This window comes from Crotalus tigris, unplaced genomic scaffold (assembly GCF_016545835.1).
Source record: "Crotalus tigris isolate CLP2741 ecotype Arizona unplaced genomic scaffold, ASM1654583v1 scf7180000024401.5802323, whole genome shotgun sequence".
NCBI lineage: Eukaryota > Metazoa > Chordata > Lepidosauria > Squamata > Viperidae > Crotalus > Crotalus tigris.
In genome coordinates, this window is record NW_024100569.1 from 5,181,009 (window position 1) to 5,194,458 (window position 13,450).

The 13,450-nt window shown below is 38.3% G+C and overlaps 1 protein-coding gene across 10 annotated transcripts in view; it reads left to right on the forward strand.

Annotated features, from left to right (window-relative positions):
- Positions 1-13,450, forward strand: part of DMD (dystrophin) — a 962,852-nt gene that overhangs the window by 555,973 nt on the left and 393,429 nt on the right. For all 10 annotated transcript variants that reach the window (XR_005555060.1, XM_039329649.1, XM_039329655.1 and 7 more), the window contains one exon: positions 6,040-6,190. Coding sequence is in view for 9 of the 10 variants with exons in the window: in XM_039329649.1 (XP_039185583.1) it covers positions 6,040-6,190 (151 nt within the window). In the remaining variant the exon portion in view is untranslated. The remainder of the gene's footprint in view (positions 1-6,039; positions 6,191-13,450) is intronic.

Genomic DNA, 13,450 nt, shown 5'->3' on the forward strand with positions numbered 1-13,450 from the left:
AAGCCAGGGGAAGCTCCCTCTTGAGAAGTGGTGGCTCAAACCAAAGCCAGGATGCAAGTGGGTGGTGCATGCCACAAGCAGAGAGCTGAGAAGCTGAAGCAACAGCCCATGCTCAAGGGGGAGAAAACAACAGAATGACACTATCCAGGCCCTAAGTGCAATGGGCGAGCCAAGTGGGGAAAGCAGCAGAAGCATAGGTCAACTGATCCCCCTTGGAATCATGGTGACCCAGGGGAGCAGGTGGAAGGCCAGGTGGCAGCTGAGTGGGATGACCCAATCAAGTGGAAGTTCCCAGCTGCAGCTTGCAGTCTGTCAATGGAGTAGCTGAGGGAGAAGTTCAGCAGCCTGGAAGTTCAGGGAACCTCTCATAGAAGGTAGCAATCATGGAAGTTGGGATGGGTACCATGAAACTACTGCCTACCCTATCTCCCCCCATCTTGCAGCTGATGGAGTCCCTTGCCAAGGGATGGCAGCTCCCCCCCCCTGCCACCTCCCTACCGGTTGGGCAGGGCCCAGAACATGCATCCCAATGGCAGCCAGGGTCCCTGCCACCTTGATACGTCTTGGTGCAAGAAGAGCAACCACCATCTCCCCCAGTGGTTCATTTTAATGGGCAACCCAACAATGTAGTCTATATCCTGACACATGTCTGGAATTATATGGAGTGATGTACCTGGATGAGCACACCCAGGTCAATGTAGTTACATCTAACCTAAAAATGATTCCGCAGGGTGGCTGGTGTCTCTCCATGAGGAGGGAGCTCCAGAGCTGCAGGACCTGAATGCCTTCATGCAGGCATTGTGAGATAGATTTGAAGACCCCCACAACAGCCTGGCCAGCAGAGATCTGCATCTGCTCCCTATGGCAGGGCAAGCGGCCAGTGGCACAGTACATCCAAGACTTTCACAGTCTGATGGCTCATCCTGGAGATTGGCCCAAGTGCATGCTGGTTTACCAATTCTGGGAGGGACCAAACAAGGAGCTGTATCACAACTGCCTACCCCAAGGGGTGCCCCATGATCAAGTGTGGTACCAGCTGGCCATGAAAGTGGAGCTCGACTTGATGGACTACCAGGAACACATTGCGCATGAGAACTGGCCCCACTGAATACCTGAGAGACAGCCAGAGTCCCAAGGAGGAAAAGGGGGTGTACTGCCTGCCCCAGAGGAGAGACTCCATGTGCTTCCAAAGTGAGAAGTGAAGGGGAGGGAACAAGCCTGGCTTGATCTTCTATGAGAACAACAGCAAATGGGAAGATGACCCAATGGTAAGTGGCACCATCAATCCCTATGATGACCCAGGTGGAGATTTTTGTGCCCTCCTTGAGAGTAAGGGGGGCCCTCACAGCCTTATTGGACTCGGGGTGCACTCTGTGCTTAATTAGACTTCAGACAGTGGAGAAACTAGGACTGAGACTGAGGAAATTAAAGCAGCCCATGGGGGTCTCTCAGTTGGATCTCTTACAGGAGGGGAACCAGCAACTTGCCTAATGGAGCCAGTGAACCTCAAGGCTGGAACCCTCGTAGAGATTATTCATTTTATTGTGGCTCCTGGGATGACCAAAACCATGGTCCTAGGGCTAGCCTGGTTGAGAAAATGGAATCTGTCAATAGATTGGGACAGCAACAAGTGGAGAATGAGAAAGGAAGCCGTTAGCTGACAGGAATCAGTGAAAGTGCCTAACATTAGCCTTGAGCCTGTGGTTAAAAAAGTGAAAGTGGGGTCAATGAATACACTAAAGGGAAGTGAGGAATTAAAGCCCTCATTCCAAATGAATATCGTGACCTAGCAGAAGGATTCAGTGAGAGGGAATTGAACATGATCCCACCCCATCACCCCACAGTCTGTCCCATTGAAATCTTACCAGGGGCTAAATTGCTCAAGCCGAAGAATTATTTAATGACACTGAAGGAGATGGAAGAACTTCAGGAGTTTATAAACAAGAACTTAGCTAGGGGATTTGTCCAGCCGGTGAAGTGAAGAATGGCTGCTTCTGTGCTTTTCAAGGAGAAGAAAGATGGTCTCTCAGACTGTATGTGGATTACCATGGACTGAACTATGTGTGGAAAATATATACTCCATCCCCTTCATGAGGAACATGCTGGGTTACCTATCCAAAAGGAAGATTTTCACCAAGCTGGATTTGAGGAAGGCATAATACCAAGTGAGAATTAAAAAGGGGGATGAATGGAAAATTGCATTCAACTGCCCTTTGGGTTGCTACTAATTTTGGGTGATGCTGTTTGGGCTACAATGGACACCAGCAGTATTTATGCAGCTGATAAATGAAGTCCTGCATGAATGCCTGTATAAAGGGATGCTGGTGTACTTAGATAACATTCTGAGACCATAGAAAAGCACATGAGCACATGAGCTTAGTGAGTGCAGTGCTTAAGAAGTTGTGAAAAACCCAGTTGTATGTGAAGCTGTCTAATGTGACTTTCACAAGACCAGCCTAGATTACTTGAGGTATTGCATTTTTAAGTAAGGGATGGAGATGGACCAAGGTAAGGTGTAGGCAATTTTGGAGTGGGAAGCCCCTCAGACCAGGAGGCAGCAGCAGAGCTTCCTAGGGTTCACAAACTTTTATTGGCAATTCATCCCCACTTTTGCCCAGATAGCCTTGCCCATCACCAACCTGCTCAAGACAGTGGGAGGGGTGAAACCCAAACTGAGTCAGCCACTAAATTAGTCCATCAAATGCCAAGCGGCTTTTGAAAAACTGAAGTGGCTCTTTGCTGTAGAGCCAGTTTTGAAATGCCTAAACCAAGATGAGCCTTGAATAGAATAGAATAGAATAGAATAGAATAGAATAGAATAGAATAGAATAGAATAGAATAGAATAGAATAGAATAGAATAGAATAGAATAGAACAGAGGTGTCAAACTCAATTTTATTGAGGGCTGCATCAGCATTGCGGTTACCCTCAGGGGCCGGGTGGGTGTTGCCAGGGTGGGTGCGGCCTACTGGGTGGGTGTGAATGGAGTGGGTGTGGCCAACTGGATGGTCGTGGCCAGCTCTACATTGTTGACGTCAAAGGTGCCTGTGGGGGCCTGGGCAGGAGTGGGACAGATCTGAGGGTCTCTGGCAGAAGGGGGTGGGACCAGGAAAAGTGCCAAGGCATGGTCCACAGGAGGAGCTTCACTGTTCCTCTCAAGCCATGTGGGGGGAGGGGCTGGATGGTGGTGCGGGCTGCCCAGAGCCCTGGACAGCAGAGGTCAAATGCCCAGCCTGGCCCTTGAGCACCCACGGCACCAAGCCCAGCCCCACTTCCTCAAGGCTGCTGCTCAAGATTCTCCTAGTTCCTTGCTGTTTCCAGACAGCCTTGTGAAGCTGAATATGTTTCAGCATAGATGGCCACCACAAAATTGTACATTGGCTCCTGCCTGGCCTGGGCCAGGGCCAAGACAGAGGGGGCCATTCCCTCACTGTTTCCAGGATGGCTTTGTGGGCCACATGAAACCACTTCGCGGGCTGCATCCAGCCCCCAGGCCTTGTATTTGTCATGTCTGGAATAGAATAAGTAGAGTAGAGTAGAGTAGAATAATAACTTTATTGTCACTTTAAATGTACACTGATCAGCATATATTAAAATGAGATTTCATTGCATACAGCTCTCAAAGGTAACTACTTTCAATATACACTGCATAAACATGACAAAAAATAAATAAATAAAATAAATTATGCCTATGCCTATATACACACACATATGTAGCCCAGAGAAACAATCCAAGCATATGCTAGTGATGTTGGAATGGGGGCAGGTTTACTCCAGAGGAATGAAAACAGGGAGTTGCAGCCCTGTGCCTATATGTCTCACGAGTTAACTGATACATTGGGCTATCTGGGAGATGGAGGCTTATGTTGTATGGTGAGCTCTTCTGACATGAAGGCAATTGCTAGAGGATAATAAGATCTCTTTGGAAGTGTGAATGGACCATAAGAACTCAGAGATGTTAAAGACCCCGAGGAAGCTATCCTCTAAGCAAGTCTGTTGGGCTCTGTATTTTAACTGCTTTAATTTCACCCTTCGCTACTTGCTGGGGAGAAGGATTTCCTAGTGGATGTCTTCTCTCATATGCCCCAGTGCAGAAGTGCCCAAGAGGAAGTAGTTAACTCCATCACCCCATCCAGGCAGCCCACAGTGCCAGTGTTTACAAGGCCCTCTTGAATATTCCTTTGAAGTGAGATTGGCCCCAGACCTGTTTTCCTTCTGGGAAGCCTCAGAATGGGATTTTTGATCTACCCTGTTGTTTCAAGGGGGAGCCAGCAAAGTGGTTGTGTGATATCAAGGGATGGTTGTTCTATATTCTCTTTGAGTTTTTATGTTTTTGTTTTTTATTTATGCTTGAACTTTTTCTTTTTTAATTATTTTATATACAGTATTATATGCTATCCAAAGTCACATTGTGTGAGATGGGAGGCTATAGAAATTTGTTAAATATTCCATTCTTAATTAGGAATATTGTAACTAATCAAGATAATTAAAATGGTAGTACTTGATTCTTTCAGAAGATAAGGGTATCAACTGATATAGGATTTCTAAACTTTACAATGATTTTCATAACCTAAATAATAACTTTTGTGGCAAGATATCATGGATAGTAAAAGAAAATAGCAACTACAGTTTACCATAAATTGTCCATCAGTCAAATATTAACACTGTGCAGATAAGCTGAAAAACATAATGTCAAGTGATGAGAAGAAAAAGAAACCCTTTTCTCCCTGATCAGGCCAAATTCTGCCATTTTTCATCCAAAATGGTTTTTGTATATCACAGAATACATACAGTGCATCAGGCCTTCTATATCCAGATTATCATGTTGTTCTTTTTCTGAAATCCACGTGGCAGGATGAGTTTTCCTAATAAAAAAGGAACTCACCTTATTCATGGAGCAGAGAAAGTAAATGCATTTTATATTCTATGGATCTGGGAATGCTGCAAAAGAACCTAATACATCATCTCAGTTTAAAAGATGTTTGGACCTATTGACCTTTACATTCTTCATATATTAATTTGGTGTATCATAAACAATGTCAATAAAATCTTCATAATAATAATGATAATGAAGTTATATTGAAGCCTTTTTATTAATTACCTATTGATAAGCTGAAAAACTTAAAAGTGTATTCCAATGATGTGTTTGCCTGATTGAAAAAAACAGAAGCATTTGTGTCATTTTGCACTCCTTTATGTACAATAAGCACATCTCTTATTTATAATGGTGAAATGACAGCCTAAAGACTTGTATCTGATACTGTAACTATTTGTAGGATATGATGTATCTTTAATTTAGAAAATAAATTGCAATTGATAAAATTACCCTTGCACATAAACCTCCATACCATTTCATGAAAATACACAGAATTGAGGTTAAAATACACTGTATTTCTTTTGATTTCTTAATTAAAATACAGGATGTAGGATGTTAGCTGATGTGAGAAGAATCCAGCTAGATCAGAAACATTACACTAAGGATCTGCTTTACATCACATTGTTAACATGGCCTAGCTTTATGTCAGCGAGGTGGTACTGTATGTGTTCTTGCCCAGTAGATAATTTGTATGCTTTATTTGTGAATACATTTCTTTCAGCAGAAATATATGTTAAAGTAATCTGAACTGGGATCTCTATTAAAAATGAGGAGAAATTATATTTCTTTCTTTATTATTTTTTTCATTTCATCACATAGACAAATGTTAAAACATCCAGTGTATGATTCTTGTAGAGAGAGATGGAGAATTATGCATATATTAATTTTACAAATGTAAATGTTAAATAAAAGATGTCTACAGAATAGCAGGAAAATGTGTACATTTGTATGTGTTGAAACATAGATATCCTCTATTTATTTTATGGTATTCATATATCTCTACATTTTGTGATGTCATTTTCCAATACCAGCTTTAGCAAAGCTTCTTTTCTTTTTTCAGTTTTTAAGTAAAGACATCGCTATATTGTTAAATATTTTTTTCACTTTTTGGGGATTGCTGCTTGCAATATGCTAATGTCATAATATCATTTTTTTTTTCTACAGAAAATTTGACAAATCACTGGAGAAATGGAGAAATTTCCATCATGAAATGAAGAATTTTAACTTCTGGCTAACGGAAGCAGAACAAACTTTAGCTAAAATAAGAGTAGAACCTGATGATCCAAATGTTTCTAAAATCAAGCAATATATCCAGGTATGCATTGCTTATATTTTTTATTGTACAAATGCTGATATCTGTATGTATTTTAATGTATGTATGTATCTATGTATGTATGTATCTATGTATGTATGTATCTATGTATGTATGTATGTATGTATGTATGAGTGTGTGTCTGTAGATAGAGATAATATAGATGCAGACATAGATATGTGGAAGGATTAGGTTGGGATAGATCATTCTGGAGAAAGTCTGCCTCTATAGATCAGAGTCAACATTGAACTGATGGAGTGATTGTGTGTGTGTTGCACATTGCACATATTTTCAATTTAGCTTCATCGTTAATTCAGAATTCGCAGTTCCAAAATGTTTTTGTTATTTATTATATTTTTCTTTGATTCTAACAAGAAAATGAGAATGTGAAAATCTTGAGTTCCTATGAAAAATCATATGGAGGAGTGGTAAAACTGGTTGTTTTTCACATTCCATAGTTTTGTTATAAAATTCATAAAACATCAATTCACAAAATCATATTTTTAATCATTTTGCCCATTGTTGTTTGGCTGCTGTAGATTGCCTTCTTAAAGCATTCAAATAGATCAAACATAAGTCGTTTTCATTTTCAAGGATTGGATTTGACATACGGTTTCACAAATGGATAGACCTTTTGCATGAGCTGTCCTCCCTTGACTCTCTCTCCCACTAGAGATACCCCTATGAGGTGAATCTACAAGAGGACCAAAGGAAAAAGAAGAGGAGAATAATATAACAATTATACGTATATCCTGAGCACTTAAGCTATAAGATGGCAATCAATTCCTCCTAGCTAAAAAGAAAAATTTCACCATCCATCAGTTATCTTGAAAGAGTTCACTTAGAAGCTAAAACATCATATCAGAGGCTCATAAGTGAACCTGTTAAAACTTGGAGGTGGGAAGGGGGGAGCCATCACAAATGAGAAAGCCCTGCTTTTGATATGTATCAGGAAAAAATAAGCCAGAGCTTACTTTCTCAGTGGACCAAATGTCAGTAAGGGACAATGGTACACATTTCAGCATTTAAAAAAACAATACAAGCAAATACATAGATCATATGAACTTGGTCACAAGTTTCTTTTGTTTTATAGTTATTTATAGTGTTATTTTAATATTAAATTTTGGTTGCCACCCAGAGTTTGATGAAAAGGGTACCATATAATTGTAAGTAACTAGGCTTTTGTTCTTAGTTTTGTTCTGAATTATTCTGCAGCATTAAAGCAGTAAAACTAATTTATTGAAAAAGCATGTGTTGTTTGCATATAGGTAATCCATCACTATATTAATGTTAAATGTATCCTTATTTGATAAATCATATTTTAATGCAAAATGAAGGAACAAGCCTTCTGAGGGCAAGAGTGCAGTGTCTACAAGAATATATTGCAACTGTCTGATTTTGAATAATTAACCATAATACTCCCAGGCATTCTATCCATAGTTGTTTTCATTACTTTCAGTGTCACAATACATAATAATTTCAGTGATGATGATTGTTGTTCACAATAGCAATTCTACTCCTGAAATCAAACGCAGGATAACTTTGGGCTGCACTGCACTGCTGGTTAACATAAATAATATCTGGATATGCAGAAATATTGATATAAATACAAAAATCAGGCTAGTTAGAGCAATAGTCTTCCCTATAATGATGTAAGGGTGTAAGAGTTGGATGCTGATTGAATGACTGATTGAAAAAAAAATTGATGGCTTTGAACTGTGCTGCTGGTGTAAATTATTGTGCATACCATGGACAGCCAGAGTAACTAATAGAGAAGTATTAAATCGTATAAAACCAGAGAAGATCACTGGAAGCTAAAATCAGACTATGACTAATTAACTTTGGCCATGTTATGCATATGAATTAATTGGAGAAGGCAATGATGCTAGGAATGGTTAGTGGACAAAGAAGAAAGGGCAAGCAAAGAACACAGTGGCTTGATAGCATCAAATTTTATGCAAAGTTGAACCTACAACAATTGAAAGAAGCTGTGCTTGACAGGGTAGCATGGGGAGCGCTTGGCTATAAAGTCACCAAGAGTCAGACATGACTAAATTGTTAAAAATAACAAAAGAACAACAGTGATGATGAAATATTTGATTAATTATAATAAAACTTATAATCACATTTTATTTAATCAAAATATATAGAATCTTTGTTGTTGTAGCTCATATGATTGTAGCTACATTGGTTTAATGACACAGTATGTTACGAAAAGAAAACTTACGTGAGTGATAATGCATGCTGAAGCATTCAAACTGAATTCATTAAAAAAAATTATCCTTTAGTTTCCAGTATGTATTAAACTAATTCAAACTGTTCCCCGCTCAGTTTCTATCATTGCATTGTTACACATATTTTATTTTGTACAGCTGTATATGCATTAATTTCAAATGATGAAAAAAATCCTTAGAAGTACTTGTAAACATTTTTTGGTTATATGATCAATAGATGAATTAGGCAAATGATAGATGCTTGATTTTATATGCTCTGACATTCAAACACACTGATGGTGCTTTAATCCTCTAAAGTGTTTTTCCATTGATGTCAGTGAAATAATAGTTAATGGACATATTATAGATTGTTTGTTATATTTGAGCAGTAGCATTGTGTAATTTTATTATATAAATGCTTATTCTTCTGTAACTGTTAGAAAGAAAACATGTTTTAGAATACTTCTATTATCTTCTTTTAAACATTTGTAGGACAATACCCTTCTATTTTAAGTTTTATTTTCTTAGACAAATATATTGTAGATTTCATGGTGAAAGTTACAGAAATGTGGAGAACATAAATTTGGTATTTTAATGTTGCAATAAAAAATGACTTAAAATATATCAGTATGCTTTGTCATAATGAACTAAAATCAACATTGCACAAATGGACTTCTGTTGACTCAATTTTCCTCCAAGTTCACTGCTTTGCAACCTGCTGTGCAATGTTGCTACTCACTGAAATATTCTTTATTTTTATCACTTAACATAGGAAAAATAGTGCTATTTGTCCTAAGCTTTAATAAATTTTAAGAAATAATCTATAAGTTATTTCAGCCAAAGATATTATCTAATCATGAAAGATGTTCAAGCAATTGATTTTATTGTAAAAGTTAAGCGTATTTTTATTTTTTAGGTTGCCTCACTGAAATTGATAAGGTTAAAAACTTTGATGTGATCACGCTTCTGAATTAATATTATTAATGGTGGTGATTGTGATGATGATTGCAGTAATGATTTTAATCATTCTCTTAACCAGACTTAGAATGAATTCTAAATATTATTGATAATTAAGGATTATACTTTTAGAATAGCATTACAAGGTTTTTTTAGGAATATATTTCTATTAAACTGAAAGCTAACATCTGCCTCAGCATTCCACTGTGTAGCAGAAGCTTAAAACTGATTTCTATAAATAAGCTAATGTTGTTCTTCTAGTGATACATTATACAAAATTCCAAGACCACTTATGGCAATTAAATATTCCATTGAGATTTGTATTTGTGTTATCATGGCAGAAATGATCCATGATCTGTTTGTGTCTTCTGATGCCTCAGAAGCCACAAACTTTATAATCCCTTCCAATCCCACACAGACATTTTAAATAACTTATTTTTAAACATATTTGACAAAGACATAATTTTAAATGTTTTGAATACTTTTACCTTAAATTTTCTTTTCGTAGAAGTTCTGTCACTTTTAAAAATAAATTATCTGGGAAAAACTGATGTCAAAACAAACTTCTAATCCCTAGCTTTCCATGTTTGTGACTTGTGCTCCAAGTAGCATCTGATCTGTAGTAATCTAACAATAAAATGGTTTCGTAAGTCATTAACAAATAATCGATAGTAGCGCCATTTTGCAAAATAGCTTTTCTCAAATCTTGCAGCTCATGGTTGATTGCTGACATAGCTGAAGAAGTAGCATTAATTGTTTTTGCTAAATTACATGCAATACCATTAATGTTGAAGTGAGCATAAACAGCAAGTCCTGGCACACCCACTAGAGACATAGCCAATGCTACATATTCTGCTTTATTAAGTAAGGTTGTCTCAGAGTCACAAGTGCTGTCTAGCGTGACCCCACGTCGAGAACGGTTCAAGTGAACTTGTTTGGAAAGCAAAACAGGAATCAGCCGACTGAGGCAACACTGCGCTTCACTAATATTAGCAGGAATATAATTAAAAGTTTCTTGGCCACATGTAAAAAAACATGTCCAAAATGAAAGGAAGTCTCTTCAAAAGCTGTGCAGTTTAAAATAGGTGAGCTAATGCGATGACAGTGAGGTTTTTTACTTGAAGAAGTACAATTAACTATTTTTGCACATGTTATATTTGCAGGGATTGCTACCACCAGGGTGTGCAAAGCAATAGCGTCAGGGTGGATAATAAGCAGTAACCCCCAGCTAGATATAGCCTTATAGTTAAAGTTCCCATTGAATAAAATTCTGCTCAAGCCAGTGAAGTTTTGAATTACTGCAGAAGGGGTGCAAACAGGGACTAAACATTTAGAAAGCAAATTTTCCATGTCATATGCTTCAGATAAACAAAATACATCATTTTGTGTGATGTTAGCCAGGTGCACCCATAGATTTTGCTTCATTCGTTGCTCAAATGATTGTTTGGGTGGGATAACAGTTGCTGTTGTCAAAGGGCAGATGTTAACAATCAGACACAAACAAATGATGGCTAAGGAATTTGCAGTTAAAACCACAAAAATGGCAGTGCACAGGTTTTTGGGGGTTTTGCTCTACTTGCTGCTGCTGCAGCACTGCCTGTGCTTTGGCGGTCAAGTTCTTTACATCTCTTCACGTCACTGGCCAACTGACATGGCGGGATCGGATTGGTTGCTGTGCCATCTGTAGAGTCACCCTTGCCATTTCTGGTGGGTCCAGGGACTGGTGCCACGACATCCCTGGCCAGGTGAACGTAATGTGCTGGAATCCACAAAGGTCCTGTAGGAGTAAGCACAGCAGCATAGCCTCGCCCCAAGTGATCAGAGGGACCAGTCCTATCCATACTTTGTCTGGTAATGCCTGATAATATACCAGAGGCGGAGGCAAGCTTGTTTTCTGTTGAAAGTGTCTCTGATAAGTGGTGGAATTTTGAATGGAAACATTCAATTGGTGTAATGTAAATAATACTTTTTTAACCTTTTGTGTTACCCATGACAAATTGGGTACCCTAGATCTGTCCTTTTTTATTTGTTTGTGAAAGCAGTTCTTAAAGGACCAATTAGCACATTCCACGATGGCTTGACCTGTGGAAGTATAGGGAAGACCATGAGTAAAAACAATATTCCAGTTTGTGCAAAATTGTAAAAAGGCCACTGAAGAATAGGCTGGCCCGTTATCAGTTTTTAAGGAAGAGGGCTTACCCAGGCTGTAACAGCTGAAAAAAGATGAAAAATAACATGTGAAGCTGTTTCCCCTCGTAGAGGTGGGGGAAATTGTTCCTGAATAGGTATCAATAGACAAATGAATATATTTCCAGGAAGCCAAAAAGAGAACATTGGTAACATCCATTTGTCATAGTTGATTAGAGGCAAAACCACGGGGATTAGGAAGACCTAAAAAAAATTAGGCCCAGGAAGGGAGGAATGACTGCGTATATGAGAAATAAAATATAAATGCTTTCAGTCTTGTAGCAGCTGCTGTAAAGGGAAAAACAAAGTCATAAGATTGGGGTTGATCCTGGGCATGATATAAGCACCTGGATGATTAAAAATAAATTGACACACATAATGAGAATCAGAGATTAAGTTAAAAGGCTGTTGAGAAAAGGTGTGGAAAGCTAAAATAGCAGCAGATAATTCTGAGCGTTGTGGTGAGGATTGCATTGCAGTGTAGGATGCTTTCCAGGTATCATCATGAGGATCCTTGTAAGCAATTGCTCCTCTCATTCATCCTCCATCTGAAAAAAACAGTAGGAGCTTATGGCAAGGGAGAAGGAGAAAGCAGTGGGCGGACAGGAAAGGAAAAAGTCATTAAACAAGCAAGTCAAAGATCTTTAGGCAAATGATATGAAATAGAGCCTATACAGTCAGTTAAAGCACACTGAAAAGATAAGTTATTCTGAAAACAAAATTGAAAATCAGATTTTGAGATAGGAAGAACAATATTAATTAAATCAGTTCCATTTCGATGGCAAGCTCGTGTGCATCCTAAGGTTATTATTTCAGCAACCACCTGGAGAAAAAATAAAACATTTTGGGATGGGGTGTGGGGTAAGTAAAGTCATTCAATACAATATATTTTTTTGCACTTCTATTACAGTTAATACTCTGGTAGGTAATTTACTAGTAGGAAAAATCAAAAGTGTTACTGACAATTTTTATGTGGAATTCTGTCCACAAATTGAGTACTCATGATGACATTAATTTGTTCTACTGTGGCCAGTGCTACAGGTGGAAAACAATCTCCAGGTTGTTTTCCTTTGGTCAATAAATCAAATAATGAACTGAGCAAATTTGTATTTCTGAACGCCAATTAGATTGTATCTTTGGTGCTCCAATTAAAATATCACCCATATAAAGATATACCAAAGCCAATGGATGACGTTTGTGAAAAGGAGCCAATGTTGCAACAACATAAAGCTGACATAATGTGGGACTGTTTAGCATTCCTTGTGGCAAAACTGTCCAGTGATAACATTTATTAGGTTCTGAATGATTCACTGCAGGCACAGTAAATGCAAACTTTTCCTGAGAGTGGGCATCCAATTTAATCAAATTACATTCAGATGGAAACAAATTTCCAATAAATAAGTGAAACATTTACAAATCTAAGCAAAACAATTCAGAGTCAGTTCTTTTGGTTGAAGGATATATAGGTCTAACTAAACAATTTAAACTCAACAATTTCCCCCCCCCTTCTCAAATCACAATTCTAAGCAGAGAAAAAAAAGTTTTAAACGAACAGCTCCCCCTTCTTCTTTCTGTCTCTCTCGCTGTTAAAGCAACACTGCCAGCGGAGAGACGAAAGAGACAGGGAAAAAAAATCTCACCACCAAAAAATAGTTTTCTCTCCTTCATATGAATTTTCCATTAATTCTCTCACACATCCTGCATGAGACTCTTCTCATGCAAACACTTAACTATTACTTTTCAATTTACTTTTACAACAATAAACTCTGCAATTTACTATTTCTTTCACAGCCTGGGAGAGAGTGGGTGGGGGATGGGGCTTGAAGGCTAACACACACTTAGGTATCAACAAATTAATTCATTCAGTTCCATGCTAAATGAAATATTTCATTTCATACTTTTCTCC